The sequence below is a fragment of the Myotis lucifugus genome, unplaced genomic scaffold (genome assembly GCF_000147115.1).
Source record: "Myotis lucifugus unplaced genomic scaffold, Myoluc2.0 scaffold_223, whole genome shotgun sequence".
Taxonomy (NCBI): Eukaryota; Metazoa; Chordata; class Mammalia; order Chiroptera; family Vespertilionidae; genus Myotis; species Myotis lucifugus.
The window spans coordinates 202,895-222,233 of record NW_005871271.1 but is presented as its reverse complement, the minus strand read 5'-3'; the positions used below and the strand labels follow the sequence as shown (position 1 = coordinate 222,233).

At 47.5% G+C, this 19,339-nt stretch overlaps 1 protein-coding gene across 1 annotated transcript in view; it reads left to right on the top strand.

Moving 5' to 3' along the window:
* Positions 1-13,545, top strand: part of CAMK1D (calcium/calmodulin dependent protein kinase ID) — a 220,221-nt gene extending 206,676 nt beyond the window's left edge. The window contains exons 6-10 of the mRNA XM_023761975.1: positions 3,256-3,368; positions 4,753-4,831; positions 10,994-11,081; positions 11,946-12,054; positions 13,432-13,545. Coding sequence (XP_023617743.1) covers positions 3,256-3,368; positions 4,753-4,831; positions 10,994-11,081; positions 11,946-12,054; positions 13,432-13,433 — 391 coding nt within the window. The 3' untranslated portion in view covers positions 13,434-13,545. The remainder of the gene's footprint in view (positions 1-3,255; positions 3,369-4,752; positions 4,832-10,993; positions 11,082-11,945; positions 12,055-13,431) is intronic.
* Positions 13,546-19,339: the final 5,794 nt, after the last annotated feature.

The window sequence follows — 19,339 nt, the reverse complement described above, 5'->3', positions numbered from 1 at the left end:
ACCCTCCGGTGTTTTCTCTCTGAACTCCTGTGGGGATCTTTCTGTCCCCCCGATCCAGCTGCCACCACCTGCAGACACCTGTCCTTCCTTGGCTTGGTACAGCTGCTTGTCTTCCTGCCTCATGTCTACCCTCCCCTCAGCTGCAAAGTTTGTCTATACTTTTTGGGGGCTTCCTGGTACCTGAAGGATAGGCAGTCTACCAGGTGTACCGGTTAATAATGCAGATTTTGTAATCAAAGGAAACACGATAATTTCAAGAGAAACATCAAAAGTGCTTCATTCAAAGTAATGTCCATCGCTAGCTACACATTTCCCCATCTTTCAGGTAATTTGTGGATCCGTCCCAATAGAACTTTTCTTGTTTTGAGGCAAACCATTCAGAGACCCAATTTTCCACTTCTTCATACGTTTTGAAATGCTGCTCAGAAAGTGTGTGTGCCATGGATTGGAACAAGTGGTAATTTGAAGGGGCAAGGTCTGGTGAATACAGCGGGTGGGTTAATACTTCCCAGGCAAGATCTTTTAACATGTCTTTAACTGGTTTTGAAGTGTGTGATGGTGCATTATCATGAAGCAAAATTACTTTGCCATGTCTTCTGGCCCATTCTGGTCGTTTTACAATCAAAGCATGGTTCAAATGGATTATTTATTGTCAGTAGCGATCAGTATTAACAGTTTCACCTGGTTTTAGAAGCTCATAATACACCACACCTTCCTGATCCCACCAAACGCAGAGCATTGTCTTCTTTCCGAAGCAATTTGGCCTTGCATTCGATGTGGATGGTTGACCTGGATCAACCCATGATTTTGTGGGTTTGGGGTTCTCAAAATAGATCCACTTTTCCTCGCCAGTCACAATTCGATGCAAAAAGACTTTCTTTCATGCCATTGAAGCAACATTTTACTGATGACTTTTTGATTTTCCATTTGTCTTTCGTTCAGTTGATGTAGCACCCATTTTCCCTCCTTTGAAATCTTTTCCATTGCTTGTAAACGATCAGAAATTGTTTGCTGAGCAATGTTTAATCTTTCTGCAAGTTGTTTTTGAGTTTGACATGCATCATCATCCAATAATGCTTGTAATTGTTGGTCTTCAAACTTTTTCAGTTGACCTGGACGTTCTGTCTTTCACATTGAAATCATCACTTTTAAAGCGTTTAAACCAGCGTTCACAAGTATCTTGAGATGAAGCATGTTCACCATAAGCTTCCCAAAGTATATGATAACTTTCAGCAGCACTTTTCTTCAAAATGAATTAAAACTTCCCGCAAATGCTCTTTTTTTGGCACAAAATTCAACATTTTTAAGCGTAAGAATATCTATGATGTTAACATCTTCAGCAAATTTGACATATGAAGTTTTGAAGCTTGCTGTCAATACAACAAAATAGCATACATATCAAATCGCATATATATCAACATATGTGTAACTCCATCTACTGAAAAAATCCGTATTATTAACCGGTACACCTGGTACCTCGGTGTGGGAGCACAGCCTCCCTGGCCTCCCACTGTCGATTTCACCACCGTCTCTACTACTCACTGACAGGTTTTACGCCAGAGCAGCCGCAAATTGCTCTTAGTTCTTGAATAAACTGTGCCCTTCATGCCTCCATGCCTTTATTCCTGGTTAGCCCTCCCCACTGCGGCTCCTCTGTCTCCTATAAAACTCTGCTCATCCTGAGACAAAGCACAGGCATCTGCTACTTCCACCCTCAAAAAACTATTCCGGTTCAATGTCCATGCTCTCTGTACTCAAAACATTTTTTGCATATCTCTGAAATCAATAAAAATATTTTTAATGAAATAGGTACTTGGATCCTAACTCAGCCCTGTGGGGATAGATGCTTTAGAATCCTATCAGCCCAAGAAGGTCTTATAGCCATTAAAGATGTCACCAGCCAGTCCCCTGTGCAGCCTGGCTGGTGACACTGTGTTTTGTGGCAGGAGTGGCAATTCCTTATTTGCTGACAAGCCTCGTCCCGTGCAGGCCTGGAGTCTGTTGATTCCTGTTCATTTGTTCTCATTACACCGATCTTTAGGCTGTAGCTGTGTTCTGCGCAGTTTGGCTATGTGGGAAGATTAGGAACTTTTGTGGGGGTGGAACTCCCACTGTGGCTGCCACGTGCTGGGCTGTCAAGGGCGAGTTCTGTGCTACCCAGCTGACACCTGGCCTTCCAGAACCCAGCCCTGCCTCCTGCTCTGTCCACCTGACAGCCCCAGCCGCAATCCTACCCCTTTCCACTGTCCATTCCCAACTGGGCCTGTCTCTGCCCCATGTGGACCTCAAGCACGTACGAGACCTTCCCCTGGGTCTTGACCAGCCAAGCAAAACGGGACAGGAAGTCACAGAAACATAGTATCTTAAAGCCAGATATAATATAAGGAATTTTCTGGTCTGTCCTCTCCATGTTCAGATGAGAAAATTTTGGTCCAGAGAGTATCAGTGGCCTACTGATGGTGAAAGTCGCATTGGAGATGATAGTAGAACTAGAGTGAGAACCTACGATTTTATGGAATGAATTGTATTTGGGGTTATTAATAAAAATTCCTACTTCTGTTATGTTTGTTAAACGACTGTCGGTATCTCCAGAACTATATGTTACTTGCACCAACATCCCAATTTAAAAATCAACTTTGAAAGGGTTCAATGGAAAAGGGTGATAGTATTCTAATTTGTGCCAACTTATGCTTATTGCATATTAATAGGCAAAACTATAACCTTTAAAATACCCAGGGTTGGCATGATAGGGTGATAGCGTACAAGTTAAGGTGACTTGTGGCAACTTGGTACTCACGCTGATAAAATTTCTTTTTCTTCCTATGATGATTTATTAAACAAAATGAACCTAGAACAGGCCCTAAATGGATAATAAACTTACATTTTATGGTTTTTTCCCCGACTGACCCATCATCTATAAAGAGGCAATATCATAGACAATAAGAGCAATAACATTTATACACAGAAGGCTGTCTGGTGGGTTTTAGGTGTATGCGACTCTGTGTTGAATGATGTATGGAATCAGTGTGGACCTCAGTTATCACCTGAGTTGGCCCTCTTTGTTCTTGAGTGCACCACGATTCACTTGTGTGCTGCCTGTGCCTGCGGAGTGTGTGAGCCTTGCTGAGACTGTGTCTGCAGCGCGCACAGTGGGGTTTTCTCAACTGGAGTGAAACGGCCTTCCTTGCAGGCAGTTGTCTGACTGCCACACTGGAGATGCGGTGTTTCAGATCCTTCCTTTATCCTGTCTTCCAGGCTCTGTGGCTACCCTCCCTTTTATGATGAAAATGACTCCAAGCTCTTTGAACAGATCCTCAAGGCAGAGTATGAGTTCGACTCCCCCTACTGGGATGACATCTCTGACTCTGGTAAGTCTTGGCTCCTGGTGGGCCGCCCTGGGACGGTACACCCTCACCTGACCTGACAGGACGCTCTGCACTTGGGCTTGACTAGCAAAGTGGAGGGCAGGGGGCCCAAATCAAGTCATGGGACAGGGACTCACTCCTCTACCAAATCCTAGCCTTGCCCTGACCTGGGTGCCCCAAGGAGTGAAACCATATTAGCTAATATCTATTGAGTGCTTACTGTGTCCTGAGCCCTGAAGCTGTGCACATTTGCTCCCTCACTCAATCCTCAGGACAACCTATCAGATGGTATTGCTATTAACCCATTTGACAGATGAGGAAACTGAGGCCCAGAAGGTGAAATAACTTGTCTCAAGTCACACAGGTAGTATGTGGCAGAACTGGGACTCAAGCCAAGACCAAATCCAGAGCCCACGTCTCAGCTACCACACCACACTAAAACGTCCCCAGGGAAGTTCAGCGTTTCTTCCTCGGGGGTAAAGGTCAAAACCAAGGCCCACATAAACTGACGAAATTTCTCAAGCTGATACGAAGAGGACAGTAGTAATACTTCCTATCAAGAAGGATGGTATAAGAATCAAATAAAACAATAAATGAAACAGAGTTTTGTACTCACTGATGAGCTATTCAAATATTGCATTTTCTTATTTGTGTTATTTCCTTCTAACTGGAAACATCTGCTTCCTTCCTCAATCTTCCAAAACCTGAAGAACAGTTCTCCAAGGCTTGCAGGAAAGAGCCATGTGGGGAATATTTTACTTCTCACCTGGGAAGGGCATGGCCTTCCCCCAGAAGCCCAGGCTGCGGGCAGTGAGCTGCCAGACCATAGAGGCTGCAGATTCCCAGCCTGCCCCACAGCTGTCATCTTCCGATCCTGTGACCTGGTCTCACATGTTCTCAGTTGTTTGCTGTTGGGCCACACCCCATCCAGGGCCTTCAAGCACTGCACTTCCCACCAGGGCCCATCTCACTGCACCAGCTAGTCAGGACCTGGCCAGCTTAGCAAATGTTGAATTCTAAAACATGCAGAGGACATCCACAAACCAGCTCCCCATGGCAGCAGTGAGCAGAATGAAAGTCCCGTGGTGACAAAGATATTTCATCTCTGAACCTAAAGTGCCCCTAGCTGCCAGAGGAAAGGGGCTGGAGTTGGGAGGGAAGGGCCCAGCCCTGGCCTGGCTGCCTCTTCACTGGCAGGTCACCATTCAGAGCTCCAAACCTGGGCTTCCCTTTTCCCCAAATGCTGGTACCCGTGTCCAGGGTACGGTAAGGGCTGTGGAGGGCTGGTCTCGTCATTTCCATGCTGTACACGACACTCTCAGAGACTGCGGGTATCATAGCTCAAGCCACAGACTGATTCCTTCCCTTGTGCTTCCTTTCTGAACAGCAAAAGACTTCATTCGGAATCTGATGGAGAAAGATCCAAACAAAAGATACACATGTGAGCAGGCAGCTCGGCACCCATGGTAAGAATAACCACCCACTAGAGAGATCGTGTGTCTACCGCCTTCCCAGGGTGACGTCCTGTTGGCTGTCAGGAACTGGGAAAGCCCAGCAATGCTTGCATGTCCCTCTGCCAGGGGCCTCGATACTGTCCCATGCCAGCACGCGGGATCTTTTGTTCTCAGGCTCAGCCTCCCAAGTGCACTAATGACAGGTTAAGTGTGGGAAAGATAGCTGTAGCTTTTTCACTTTACATGAATATTTTAGGACCATTTTTAGTGAAGGTAATTGCCCAACGAGGCATTAAGATGGGAGTTTTATTCCCTTGGGTTTATTGCTCAGTAGTTAAATGAATTGAGTTATATATTTTTCCCTTCTAAGATGCTTTTCAAGTTAGTCTTTCTTCACTTCCAGAGGGATCAGCCGATGGTTAATGCATTCTATGTACATTTCAGTAGTGCCCTTGAGGCCATGTTGGTTATAAAACTTAGTAGATTTGAACCACCTTCACTATCAACTAGCTGTGATTTTGGCTTTATACTTAACTTCTCTTGCCCCAGTTTTCTCATCTTTAAAATGAGGGTACCGATACCTAGTTGATAGTGTTGACGTAAGAAATAACTGAAATAATGCATGTCAAGGGTTTGTTGCGATGTCTGGTATAGAGTAAATGCTTCGTTAGCTGTTATTGCTAAAGCAACAGGAGCATCCACTTGAAACAAAGGCCAGGAGTATTAAAATATGCAATATAATGAAAACAAATGAATGGAACTTTGATTTTGGGAGAAATTCCCTCTAGGAAACACTCTAGAAGACTGTCCCTGGGTTTATTCCATCATCCCTTGTGGCATTTCCTCCAGGGTCTCATATGCTGGTTAACCCCCAGAGAGGAGCTGCTTAGGGTAGTGCCATGACCCAGTTTCACAGCATTTTAATTTATAATAACAGCCATCATTTATTGAGCATCTATTATGTTCCAGGTACTGTACTAACTGCATTAATAGTATCTCATTTTGCTTCTTTACAATAACCTTGTAAGGTAGGCTTTATCTCCATGTCAGAGGTAAGGAAATGGATTTAGAAAGGTGAAGTAACTTAGCCAAGACAATACAACTACGTAATGGCAAAGCCAGAACTGTTTCCAGCCAGAACTGGGGGACTCCAAAATGAGTGCTCTTCCCCACCTGCAGATAAGAGATGTAAAGGGGAAAGAAGGAAAGGGCTAGAGGGGTAAATAAATAATTTTCTGGGTAAGGAGGCAGTTTTTATTATATATCATCTTGATCATTTGTTTTAGTAAGTCATTCTGTACAATAGGTCAAAGTATGTGGCCATAAAGATAATCAAGTTTTCTTACCTTTTAAACAATGGGCCTTTAAATCTGTAAGACCTTTTTTTCCAGTTTTATTGAGATATAATTGACATACAACACTGTGTAAGGTTAAGGTGTACAGTAGAATGACTTGACATTCATATTTACTGTGAAATGATTACCACAATAAGTTGAGTTAACATCCATCACCTTCAAAATTGTTTTTTCCTTGTAATGAGAAGCTTTAGGATATACCATACAGTAGTGTAACCGTACTCATCACGTACATTCCATCACCAGGACTCATTTGTCTTATATGTATGAGACTTTTGGGATTATCTTATAAAGGATGGAAATGACCTCAAAAGAAGGGAAGGGCATGGCTCAGTGGTCAGTATATTGGCACTTGAACCAAGGAGTCGTGGGTTCAATTCCAGTCAAGGGCACGTACTTAGGTTGCAGGTTCCCCATGCTGGTTGAGGCAAGTGTGGGAGGCAATTGATGTGGCTCTCTCACATCGATGTTTCTCTCTCTCTCCTCTCCCCCACCCCCTTCTTTCCACTCTCTCTAAAATCAATGGATATATAAATATATCCTCCAGTGAGGATTTTAAAAAGGAAGAAGGGAAGTGATTTGCTTCCAAGTACTTGTTCACTAATACAGCCTCACTTCGTGGAAGGCAGAAGGAGGGTTAAAGCCCAGTTTCTCCTTCACCAGCCATTTTTGAAAAACCAAAGGAGAGGTCATTGAAGGGCCTGGCAGAGGGACAGGGTGGCCTCAGCAGAAGCAGAGGGACAGGGTGGCCTCAGCAGAATCAAGGACTTCACAGCGATGCGAGCCGCACGCTAAGAGAACCCTTTCACCCGCCTGGGTCCTGCTGGCGGCATATGCTACACACCCATCCCTCTTGCCACAGCACCAGGTATTCCTGGAGCAAGAGGGACAGAGGAGTGAGGTGGGAGATGAGACTAGAAAGGAAGGCAGAACTAGGGTTCTGGCATGAGCCCTGCTTGTCCTGGTTTCACCACTATTACTGAGTGGTGGGCAAGCTCTTTGACCCTTTGGGCCTCCCCTGTAGAATTGAGATCATAAATAACAGTAGTATATACCCTACAGGGCTTTTCCAGGGGTTAAATGAGACAATACATACAAAAGAGAAGACGAGTACCTAGGACCTAATAAGTCTCCAATCTATAAGAATTGCCATTATTTTAGGGTTGTGCTAAGGAATGTGTACTTTTCCCTTTGGGCAGTGGGGGCCCTGGCAGGTTTTAAGCAGGGTGATCAGATTTACATTTCAGAAAACTCAACCTGGCAGCCCAGGAGAGGGTGACTGTGGTGTGTGCTGTGCTGAATGAGTCTGGGGCTGGGGAAAAGTGCAAGAGTTGAAGACCTGAGTCATCAGCCTGGGTCACATTAGGACATGTTAATTGCGAACTGAACACATAAATGCCTTCTTCAGGGGTATTTTTCCCTCCAGTGTTTTATAATTTTTACTATTCATTTCCAAATTCCCAAGAAGTCAAACATTGGAAAGTGATTTTTAAAAGAAGAAGAAGAAAGAATGCATTTGACTCCAGCATCATTAAAAGCCCCCTTGCTTGCCTGTATGCTATGCCTGTTTCATTTATGTGAAGTTCCCGGGTGAAGAAGAACGTGGATTCAGCTGAGAGCCAGCGAGGAGTGGAGTGGCTGTCCCGGTGATGCCTGGCTCTGTGGGCATCACCATTCTGGAATCCGCCGTCTCTACACATCAACTCTCTCCAGAGGGCAGCTCCTCTTATTCTGCACTTGCTCTTCCAGCGTAATCAAGGCCACCGAGGGCCAGGAGAGGCCTCTGGAAGTCACAGACGCCTTCCCTTAGCCTCAAAGCAGACACTCCAGCCAGGAGGGGCTCCTTGTGGAGGGCAGCCGCCCACCGCACCAGGTGTTTCCTGAGCCGCCCTGCAGGCCTTGCCTTTCTCCTGGTGGTGCATGGACAGGGGCCTGCAGGCTGCTGGCTGGCGGCCAAAGAGTAGGGAATGGCAAGCGGCATGTGGGAACCCACTCCTGGTTACAGGGAAGCAGCTTGATGGGGTTCAGATTGCTCTGAACCTCAGTCTCCAGTTTCAGTGAGTGACAAGCAAACCAGAGTGATGATCCTGGGCCCCAGTGACCGGTGCCCATGACAATGGCAGTGTGCCCACCTTCAGACCTGCCATGTCAGCCAGGCCAGGGTCCATCTTCTGTCTCCATCCAGCCACGCTGGAATTAGGACACAGCCCGGGAGTCTAGGAGACCCCGACTGAGGCACACAGTCATCCCCACGCCGGTCTTGAGCAAGTGGCTAGAAAAATGCAAAGTCAGAACTGTGGAGGCAGAGCAGCCTGTATAGGAAACACCAAGAACTCCAAGGCCAGGAGAGATGAGTTGGTGCTCTGTGTGGCGGAGGACAGAGCGATTTATAGAAATGCCACCTGCAGTGTTGGAATAGAGGAAAAAACTGAAAAGCAAGGGATAATAGGAGACGTGTGTGTGTGTGTGTGTGTGTGTGTGTGTGTGTGTGTGTGTGTGTGTGTTTATAAGGAAATTCTCCTGTAGTGGAGGCATCACGTATCACGTATTCCTAGGACAATGAGATGACAACTAAGGCTCCTTCCAGTTCTCTGATTCCCTGCCTCCTTTTGTTGATGCTAAGGCTGACCTAGCAGCACTGAACTTCAGGAGCCCACACCTTGTCGCTGTGGCCGGCCTGCTCCTGCGAGCAGCAGCCTCCGTTTCCCAGCGGTGCCCAGGGAGGGGGAGCCTGTGCTGGCAGCCCAGGCGACTGCTCCCCAGGGCCACTGCCCAGCAGGAGCCTGAGGACGCTGCATCTGCCCTGCTTGGTTCTTCCCCAGCGCGGCTTCCCCTAGGGCTGTGGGAAAGGAGCATGGAACATTCCTGAGATAATTGGAAGTGTGCATTTTCCTTCCATCTGGGCCCACGCTCACCCACAGAGAAGGGAGTGTCTGCCTGCTCGCTGGCCTGTTTGGTTTGGAGGGCGGCTCTGCACTGTGGCCGTGCTCAGCCCCGCGAGTTCCATACTTCCTACCACTCTGTGCAGCTGTTTCCAAGAAAGAGCTGGCCACCGGGTTGGAGTGGTCTCCTTTCCTGAGGATGTAGCTTTATAAACAGAGCAGGAGGAATTACTCACGAGCTCTCCAGGAGAAGACGCCTGCTAACCATGTCCACAGCCCCGGCCCCTGGCTGTCAGGTTTGGGATGCTTGCCCACTCAGACATCCTATCTCTGTTCACAGTGTGTCTGGGGGAAGGGTGACTGGCAGTTGTTGGAAGTGGAAATCTGGCCACGAGGTTAGGTCTGAGTGTCCTCTGGGCTAAGTGCCTTCAGTCCTGCTGGGAGCAGGGTCTGTAGGGGGAGCTGCTTTGAGCAGGAACATCAGACTGGATTTGAGACGTAGGCCCAGCCTGGCACAGGCTTCATGTTCAGTCCCTCAGCCATGTTTTCAGTTCTAACGTGAAAGGCTGGGTAGGAATACATTTTGTATCCGGGGATTATTTCTTGTCTGAATAAGCCCTGAGCATCTTCCTTTCATTTCCCAACACATGTGGACTTAATAGTCTGGCATCCGGGCTGCTTAGTGTCCAGGACCCTCTGGGTCTGGGAGCGACAGGTTTCCTCACAAACCTTCCAGCCAGGAAGGATGCTCAGCGTCCCCGTCACCTGTCTGCCCTTTAAGTTCTCCAAGATGCAAGAAATTATTTTTTAGGCATCAAAGATGAACCTAGAATGTCTTGGTTTGCTGATAAGGAAAGATGGAAGGTTCCAAGCCCAGAGGACTAAGCGCAAAATACAGCTTCCTCTGACCCTGGGGGAGGCCAGCGGTGAATGTGGAGGGAGGGTGGTGTGAGGGAGGGAAGGGATGTGTGGGAGAGGAATGGGCTAGGAGTGACCTGCGGGTGATGACTAAGACCAGAGAGGCTGTCAGGGAAGAGAGAAGAGGAGAGAGGGAGGTGTAAGATGGGGTGGGGGCAGAGGGAGGAAGTCATAGGCTGAGGGGAACTCTAAGGACAGGAGGTAAAGAGCAAACCTACCTTCTTCTTTGCTAATAGAAGACTAAGGGACAAGCAAGAACTAGTGCCCGGTAACACCAAGGACCCAGCTGACTGTAAAGTGGATGTGTCCTGGCATTTATGAGGGCTTATCTGGGAAATTCAGGAGTAGGGGTGCCAAGCAGAGCTGAGCTAGGGTTAGGCCCTCACCCCGAGCACAGAGAGGGGGCTGGTGCCCAGGGTGCTTGTAGGTGAGCGGATGCTGCAGAGCTCAGCTCAGTGAGGATGGAACCAGAAGGGAGCTGTGGGCCGCAGGTGTGAGCTGGTCCACAGGAAGGAGGGCCCAGAGCAGGCAGAGAGGGGCCTCAGGCAGGAGGAGGCTGGGAAGAAGGCCTGGGAGGGTTCTGGTGGTCAGACCAGGCAGGGAACACATTTGAGATGGTGGAGGCGAAGCTGCAGATAGAAAACTGGCGTAGAGGTGGGGGGAGGGAGAAGGAAGGGGGAGAAGGATGGAAACTGAGGTCAGGGTGTGTTGTCATAGTGGATGCCGCAGGAATGGGGGTCAAAAAAGGAAAAAGTGAGAGTCAGGCAGAGGTCAACCACGAAGGTGCTGACCCTCCCTGGAGAGGTTGCAGTGTGTGGAAGTTGACAGGACTTGGAGTAGAAATCGACAGACCTTGGAGTGCCTGTGATCTGTGCACAGACAGGAGCAGCCTGGAAGGGCGGGGCCAAGCCAGCACCCTCGGGAAAAGGTCAGGATGAGGCTTCCAGGAAAGCAGGGTCCACCCGTGCCAGAGCCCCCCAAGAGCCTCTTCAGAAGAAGCATCTTTGCCTGTGTTTCAGGATCGCAGGGGACACGGCCCTCAACAAGAACATCCACGAGTCCGTCAGTGCCCAGATCCGGAAGAACTTCGCCAAGAGCAAATGGAGAGTAAGTCCTGTGTTGATCAGACTCCCAGTGAGTCTAACCACTCACCTGCCTTGCAGTTTGAGCATTTTTTCTTTCTAAGGGTCACTGTCACTGCGTTTGACGAAAAGCCCCCAGACCCTCACCCAAATAATTTTGCTAATTTTAACCAATAATAATGAAGATTTGAAGGGACTATCATGGTGTGAGAGGAATGAAGTCTGAGATTTAAAATTTCCCCTCTATGAGTCAAAAATGGCAGTAGCGCCAGCTCCAACTCACGTGCTGTGCCTTAATGTGGTTTTTGCTTTCTTCACCTGGCTGGGACTTAAAGTGACATGACGGGGAGACGATGAACCCATCCATCCTTTCTGATAAAAATGTGATGAGTGTAAATTATTGGGGCTTTGTGACCATCAACTGGTTACCTCAGTAAACCGGTGTTCTAATCAACTCGGGTCCTTAAGTGCCAGCAGTGAGGGGCCATACAGAAACAAAATCAGCAAGCAAGCTCATGCTGGCTTCAGTGCCTGACTGCCGGCCGCCATCTTGGCTGACAGTTAATTTGCATATACTCACTGATTATGTTTTCTAAAAGTCACTTCTTTTAGATTATAGAGAGAACTAGTTTACATTTATTCTGTATGTCTATTATGTGAGAAGAAAAATGTTTTTTTCTCCAAAATATATTTTGATTGGGAGAGGGGTCAAATCCATTGGTACACTTTTGGAAGAAGGGGCAATGTAAAGTTTCTTTCTAGAGTATCATGAGAACAGTTTTAGAAGTTTGAAATGCTTCGAGTGACAGGAAAAATAATAGGAGGCAGTCTGCATCTTTTTCATTAGCTGGAATTACTTTGCCTGCTTTTGTCCTTTCTTGAATTTCAGCAAGCGTTTAATGCCACCGCCGTCGTGAGGCATATGAGAAGACTCCATCTTGGCAGCAGCCTGGACAGTTCAAATGCAGGCAGCCTCAGCTTGGCCGGCCAAAATGATTGTGAGTATGGAGCAAAAACAGCTTTTCAACTGGAGATCTGGGATAGAGAGGAGGGCGCTGTCATTTGCTGAGTACCTGCTGTATGTTAGGCACTTTCAATAATTTTCCCCATTTAATACTCCCAACAATCCTAGGACATGATTTAATATTTTAAAATATTTTCTCTTTTATCACATTTATTGGGGTGACATTGGTTAGTAGCATTATACAAGTTTCAAGTGAACATCTTTATGTTATGACATCTGTATTTGCTGTTGTGTGCTCACCACCCAAAGCCTAGTCTCCTTATTTCACCTTGTATTTGACTTCCTTTATCCTCCTCATCCTCATCTCCCTTTCCTTCTGGTAGCCATCAGACTGTATCTGTGACTATGAGTTTGTGTGTGGGGGTGAGGGGGGGTGTTTGTTTGTTGCTTTCTGTTTTATATCCCACACATGAGTGAAATCACAAGGTTCTTGGCCTTTTCTGCCTGGCTTATTTTATTTAGCAGTATGTCATGTGGCAGTAATTCATATTTTTTGTGGCCTAGCAGTATTCCATTGTGTATATGTACCACATTTCCTTTATATAATCATCTATTGAAGGACACTTAGGTTGTTTCTATGCCTTGGCCACTGTGTATAATGCTGCAGTGAACATAGTGATACATATGTCCTTACAAATAAGTGTTTTCAATTTTTTCATGTAGATACCCAGAAGAGGGATTGCTGGGTCATGCAGTACTCTATTTTTATTTATTTGAGGAATTCTGTACTGTTTTTATAGTGGCTGCACCAATTTACATAATGAAAATGCACTATTTAATATACACACAACCCTAGGCACTGATATTTTTATTTATAGATGATGAATCTGTTTCAAGTTCATGTCTGTCTGGACAAAAGCCCAGACACTTTCTGCTCTATCTCCTTGCCCTCTGATTTGCTTGTCTTTGAGTCACTGTTAAGGGTTGAGGAAGGGATGGCAGAGACTCCTGGCAGCCTGCTCTCACTGACTTTTCATCTATTTTTTGATGAGGATGATGATAATTGGAGCTGATTTATATAAAATGCATTGGCTTTACAATCAAAGTAATAGTAATCATATTTCCTTGTCCTTCATCTTGGCATGGGACGTTATGTCACTGAGGATGCACTTACACTCCCCTATTTCTCTCTCCCATACCCCCCCTTATATTTATCGTAATCTCACATCTGGCCATTCCAGTGGCTCCTCTCTACTTTGAGCAGTTGCCTTGATCTTCCCCATCCGCCCTCGCTTCCTAGCTACGGAGCACCCTTCAGTCAGTTTGGTTTCATTCTGGGCATCACAGTTCTTCTCATTTCCCTTAGAAAAAGATTTGCTTCATCACTAAATAATCCTTCCATCTCATTCAGGAATTCCAGCCCTTCAGTTTTTCCAAGAACTCTCCATGAAGATAAACCAAAGAATGTATATACTTATGTGCATAGCCCATGGACACGGGCAATAGGGTAGTGAAGACCTGGGTGGGGGGGTGGGTAAGGGCTTGGAAGAGGAGGGAAGGGGGGATGGGACAAATCTGTAATACTATCAACAATAAAAATATATTTAAAAATGAAAAATCTCCATGAGTCCCCCAACCCAATTGCACACTCCCGTAGACCCACGTTTCCAAGTCAGCATAGTTCCTCTCCACCCTCTGGTCAAAGGAAACCCACAGTAGGTCATTTCTTTGAATATTTATGCAACAGCTCTGACAGTGAAGCCATCAGAATCATTTATTTTATGGATCTTCCAAGCCTGCAAAGTCCATGGGGGGACACTACTGGAGCTTAGCTCAGTGGATTCATCCACATCCAGACCTCCCGGTGCAACACTTCTACTTGGGATGCATTTGACTGGGGTCTGTGAGGGCCAAGTTCAGGCCAGGGCTGCTGAGCTCACATGGGATAGGCAACAGCCCCTCTCGGTGTGCTCTCTGTCCAGGTGCTTCTTAGCCAAGAGTGCAGACCACACACAAGCAGGGGTCATAGGGGCATCACATTCTCTCTTCGTTCTTAAAATAACAACTTCATGAAGTGTTGTTCTCGTAATGACAGTGTTTATTCAGCACCTAGTTTGATACCTAGTACATAGTAAGTGCTCATTCTGGAACCTATCGGATTGTGGTGGCTACCCCATGTGGTATTCAAATACAAAGCAGTTATAAGTATAATGAAAAAAGGAGGGAAGAGTTGGGTCTAGAAAGAAAGCATTCTGAACACATTGCAATTGCTTTCCTATGGACAGGTAAATGTTTAGGGTCCAATGTGGAGAAGTTTGGCCCCTGCACAAACCTTTGCCATAAGAAGGGGGAGTATTTCCTTCTGAAGTTTGAATCCTTGTGTCCACTGTCCCCTGCAGGTCTGGCACCCTCCACGCTCTGTAGTTTCATTTCCTCTTCATCAGGGGTCCCCGGAGTGGGAGCCGAGCGGAGACCGAGGCCCACCACTGTGACGACTGTGCACTCTGGAAGCAAGTGACTGGCTCTGGATGTGGGGCCCAGGGGCGAGGCCTCGGGCAGAGCCAGGGAAGGGGGTCCCCAGGGCCACCAGTGCCACCAGCCACCCCAGAGTGACCCCACCTTGCATGGTGCGCCGACCTGCACAGGACTGGAAGACAGAAGTTTTTTATGGCCATATTTTATACTGCAATTCTGAAGTGTTCATTTCTCACAAACTGTACTGACTCAAGGGAGCTGATTTAACAGGACCTGGTGCTGTATATATGAATCTTGCAAAGCTCTAATGGATGGACTCTCTTTGTCCTCTCCCCAACTTTCATCATTTCTGCTCTTCTCACTATAGGTAACCGTCTATGTTGTATTTTTCATTAATGACATAAAAGGTTTCAACTGGATTATTTAAGTATTGGTAAATATTGTGCATTAGGGTTTTTTTCCTTTTAAGATATATGTCCTTGCAATCTATACTTAGTTACATGACCTATATCGTTTGCTTGTTGGTAGTGCAGTTTTATGTTAACCGTTAGGAGATTTTTTCCCCTCCAAGGCGAATTTCAAGGGATTTTTAAAATTTATAAGAAGAGGATCAAGAATCTGTCTCCAAAGTGAAGAGTGCACTTTACTTCTCCTCCTTCTCTCTGTCCTTCCCTGGACAGCTGAGCAGCGCGGGGGGCTGGCTTCTCCGGCCACTTGGGGAAGGCCCTGCAGAGCCCTTTCCTGGCGGCTCCTCCAGCAGCCCCCCGCCAACCAGACAAACTAGCGGCCTCGTGCCCCCAGCGCTCAGACAGTAAGAAGGCTGCTCCCCTGAGACTGAAACTTTAGAGGTGAGACTTGCTGTGAAGGAGATGCCCACCCAGCAGATGGTTAAGGACCTTTCTCACCAAAGGAACAAGATGCCATTTTGTTTAAAGTGAACTTTCCACGCTGCTCTCATTTCTCATGGGGGTAATGCCTGGAAGCTCTGCTCTCAGCTATGCAGTTTTCAAACTAATCGCTCTTTCTCTCTTTTTTAAAAAAATGCATTTCTAATCTTACACTTACAATGACCTCCAACTCACATAAGTTGTTTCGCACATTTTTACCCTGTTCTTTATGAATATTACCTGGAGGAGGGGAGGGCAGTGGCTTTGGAAAAGAATTGACCTGGGGTGGTAAAGAGAGGTGAACTGCCAAGCAAGCAGGACACAGCTGCAGTGATGGCCAGAGACGGTCCAGCCAGGCCCAACTGGCACTGAAGCTGTCCCTCTGACCAGGGCTGTCTGAAAACCAAAGACCTGTGATGGGGGCGGGGGACTGAAGGATTTCCCAGGGTGTAGGACTTGCAGAGCTATAACTGGCAATGACCCTGGCAAACTGGGCCATGTCATTCACCCACGTGGTGGATGGGTGTGCAAGATAAAGCAAGCACTGGGTGAAATCCAGGGCAAACCGCTTTTCAAGGAGACTCAAGGATGCTGTCTTGTAGAGGCAAGCAGGTGGCTCCAAATGCCAGCTTTGCAAAAGCCCTCCCTCGATGGCCAGGCAACGCCATGAGTCTGCATTCTGCACAGACAGCTTAAGCTCATCGTGTGTCCCTGTGGGTCTGCTGATGGTCCAGCGACTTTCCTAGCTGTTGTCCTCAAGCTCTGCTCCTGCTGTTGGCCAGACTTGGCAGGTCCTGTTGGTCAAACCATCTTCATCACTTCCACAACCTTGCCTATGTCCAGGCCAAATGTTTAGCAATAGCCTCCCCAACACACACACACACACACACACACACACACACACACACAGTATTCGGTTTAGAGCTCCATTCTGCCTCCTTTAGGATGGCAGAGCAGGTATGCATAAGAGCAGCTGGAAAGACAGGCAGCTGGTCTACCCTGTTTTCATATACCTCATAGGCACTCAGCTCCTGGGCAGGAATCCCATTTGGCATCTGTCACACATGCAACCAGAGTAAAATCAGACTATCACTCTTCAAAATCTGTAAAAAGCCTGGAAAACAACAAAATGACAACAGAGCCCGTTAAGAAATAAGTGTCAACTGAGTGAGATATGCAGCCACCCAAATTGATGCATTTGCCCAAGTCGTTGCCAGTTAGCACTGTGAGTCCTCACCTTCAGAAGGGCGATAGCATGAGTCTTGTAAAGAGGATCTGAGGAAACGGAGGCATCTCTCCAGGAGACTTGGTAGGATGTTGCTTATTAATAAGCGTAATGGAACATTTAAGTTTCTACAGTGTAAGAAAACAATCAGCATCATAGGGAGTGAAAATTTGCCTAAAGTTTTGAATCCTTGTGTCCACTGTCCCCTGCAGGTCTGGCACCCTCCACGCCATGCCGGCTCTTAGCGTAGTGTCCTAGGAACTGAGCAGTCAGGCTTGGAGCAAAAGAAGACAATTTTGGTTAAACAGGCCCGGCGCTGGCACTTAGGAAGCAAATTCCGTTATTGTTGATTACATTGTTTTCTGGAGCTAATGTGAGGGGTGCATGTGTATTCAATTAGCTTGAAAGCATGTCTTACCTGAGCAGTGTGGAGCAGCTGAAAGATGGGCCCTGCTGCAGCTGTCCTCCTGTGGTTTGGGTCAGCTCTCGGCCATGCTGGCCTTATGTAACAGTCTGGTCTAAGTCAATACAGTGCAGGGGACGGGGACTGGTTTCAGCCCAAAGCTTGACCTTGACATCAGGCAAGTCCGTACTGTCTCAATGCCACCAGACTTGGGTAATTTCCTGTTGTTTTATGAAGAGGAGAAAGTAACTACCATGTGGAAGAACTATTGGTCTTTTGAGAGAGCCTGAGTGGCCAAAGGCTAGCGGTTCTTCAGCTGTATTTGGGATTGTTTATGCTTCGTCACAACACAGGAAGAGAACCCGGAATGTGCCTTTTGTTAAGACCTGCCGAGTAGGTGGCAGAGTCAGATTTCACCAAGAGTAGCTGAGCATTTCATATGTGCACTGGCTGATACTCGCCCGGGAGCCAGTGTGTGTGGTGAGGCTAAGGGTGGACCCCCGGCCCCATCACAGGCTGCCTTCCATTTGGTCTCCTCACCTTCTTAGAGCAAGTGGATTTCTTCTCACCTGAACATTACATTTGAAATAGTGTCCTTGAGCGATTTTTCCCTTAACTGCCTGTCTGTGCCTCCCTCGCTTTCCTGGCCTTCATCTCGCTGTTGAGACCATAGAGAAGCTAGCATGTGCCTGAAACAGCGAGCACCTGCTCACTCGCAGGTCCCAGGCAGACCTGCAGCGTATCCCTCCTAACCAGGTCCCTGGGGTCCGGACTGCTCACTGCGCTCCCTCAGCGAGCACACAGGGCTGGGGCGTCGGGTTGGCATGAGGTAGAGGCAGCTGGAGCTGAGAGGGGCAGGGCCCGCCCACATGAAGTGCGCACAAACCATAAACGCTCTTGAGAAAAGATGCCAGATGGAGCAATAGCAGTGCCAGGGCTGCTCATGGCAGTTTCACCACCTCCTGCTGCCCTTGGCTCCACAGGAGAATAGAAAGGATTGTCCCCTTCATGTTCCCTTAAAGAAAACTATGCAGCGTGCCCTAAGGGCAGGCATGGCTCTGCGTTCTTGACTATGGCAGTGGTTCCAGTCACTTCTGAAATCTCACCCCAAGAATGGAGCAGCACACACACACACACACACACACACACACACACACACACACATGGGCTTGACCTTTGACAGGATCCCACTCTCCAGGAGCTCTTAACGTAGTGTCCTAGGAACTAGGCAGTCCGGCTTGGAGCAAAAGAAGACACCTTCGGCCCAACAGTCCAGGCGCTGGCACTTAGGAAGCATGAGCCATCTGATGGAAGGGATTAGACTCAGTTTACCTGTCCAGCACTAATCCCATCCTGTTCACTTGTCTACCTTGGTGTCCAGCAGGTCCTGGATGGATTGTGGGAGGGAGAGGGGGACTCCCCTTTAGAATGAAGGCCAAGGACACGAGACAAAGAAAGGGAGCCCAAGGGACCCTCCTGAAAGGAGGCTGACCCTCTCTCTCAGGAGTAGCAGCTCAATCTGATTAACCCACTGGGGTTCATGAGGTTTGACATTTCATGAGCAGTTTTGAACAGAAAGGAAAGACCGTGTCCCAGTGGAGACAACTCAGCGTTGTTAAGGCTTTGCACTATGGCTCTGTTACCCACCTAAGCCTTGACCACTACCGATTTCACACTAGGGAAGCCATACAGAACCATCATCATCGCTCCAGGGCTGGAGACAGGAGCGCTGGGCCACACCTTTGCGATCTTGCCAGCAACCACCCTACTTTATGGGACTTCACAGCGCACTGCGGGGTTCCTTTGGAAATGAGAAAGGGAAGCAAGAGCCGGCAAAGGGCAGCTCCTCCGCTTCCCCGAAGAGAAATGAGACGCACTCCGCACAGTCACCTCTGGCAAACGAAACCAAGGTCCTCTGATAACCAGTGCACGGAGCCTCTGCACATCCCGAAGCAATGCCACGCCCCGTTCTGTCTGCTCACACTCGCAGTTTGCCTTTTCCTCAACACATTCCAGACCAAACACTGTCTAGTTTGTCTCCAAAATAAATGTGTAGGAACCCACCATGCTTTTGGGGGCACCTGACCCTACTTGGGAGCTTCAAGTGTACCTGACATTTACCAAAAAATGTGTTCCAATCCTTTGGTTTTCAGAATTGAAAATGTTAAGATAGAAATGGTGAACAGGGCAAACAGATTCCTAGAAGGAGGGACACTTATTTCCTGATCACGCAAGAAAACTAGTCTGTAGATGAGTTCGCTACTGTGAACAGCAGACAGGGAAGAGAAAGAGGAAGGTAGTGGCCCACACCCCCCGCCGGCCCAAACCT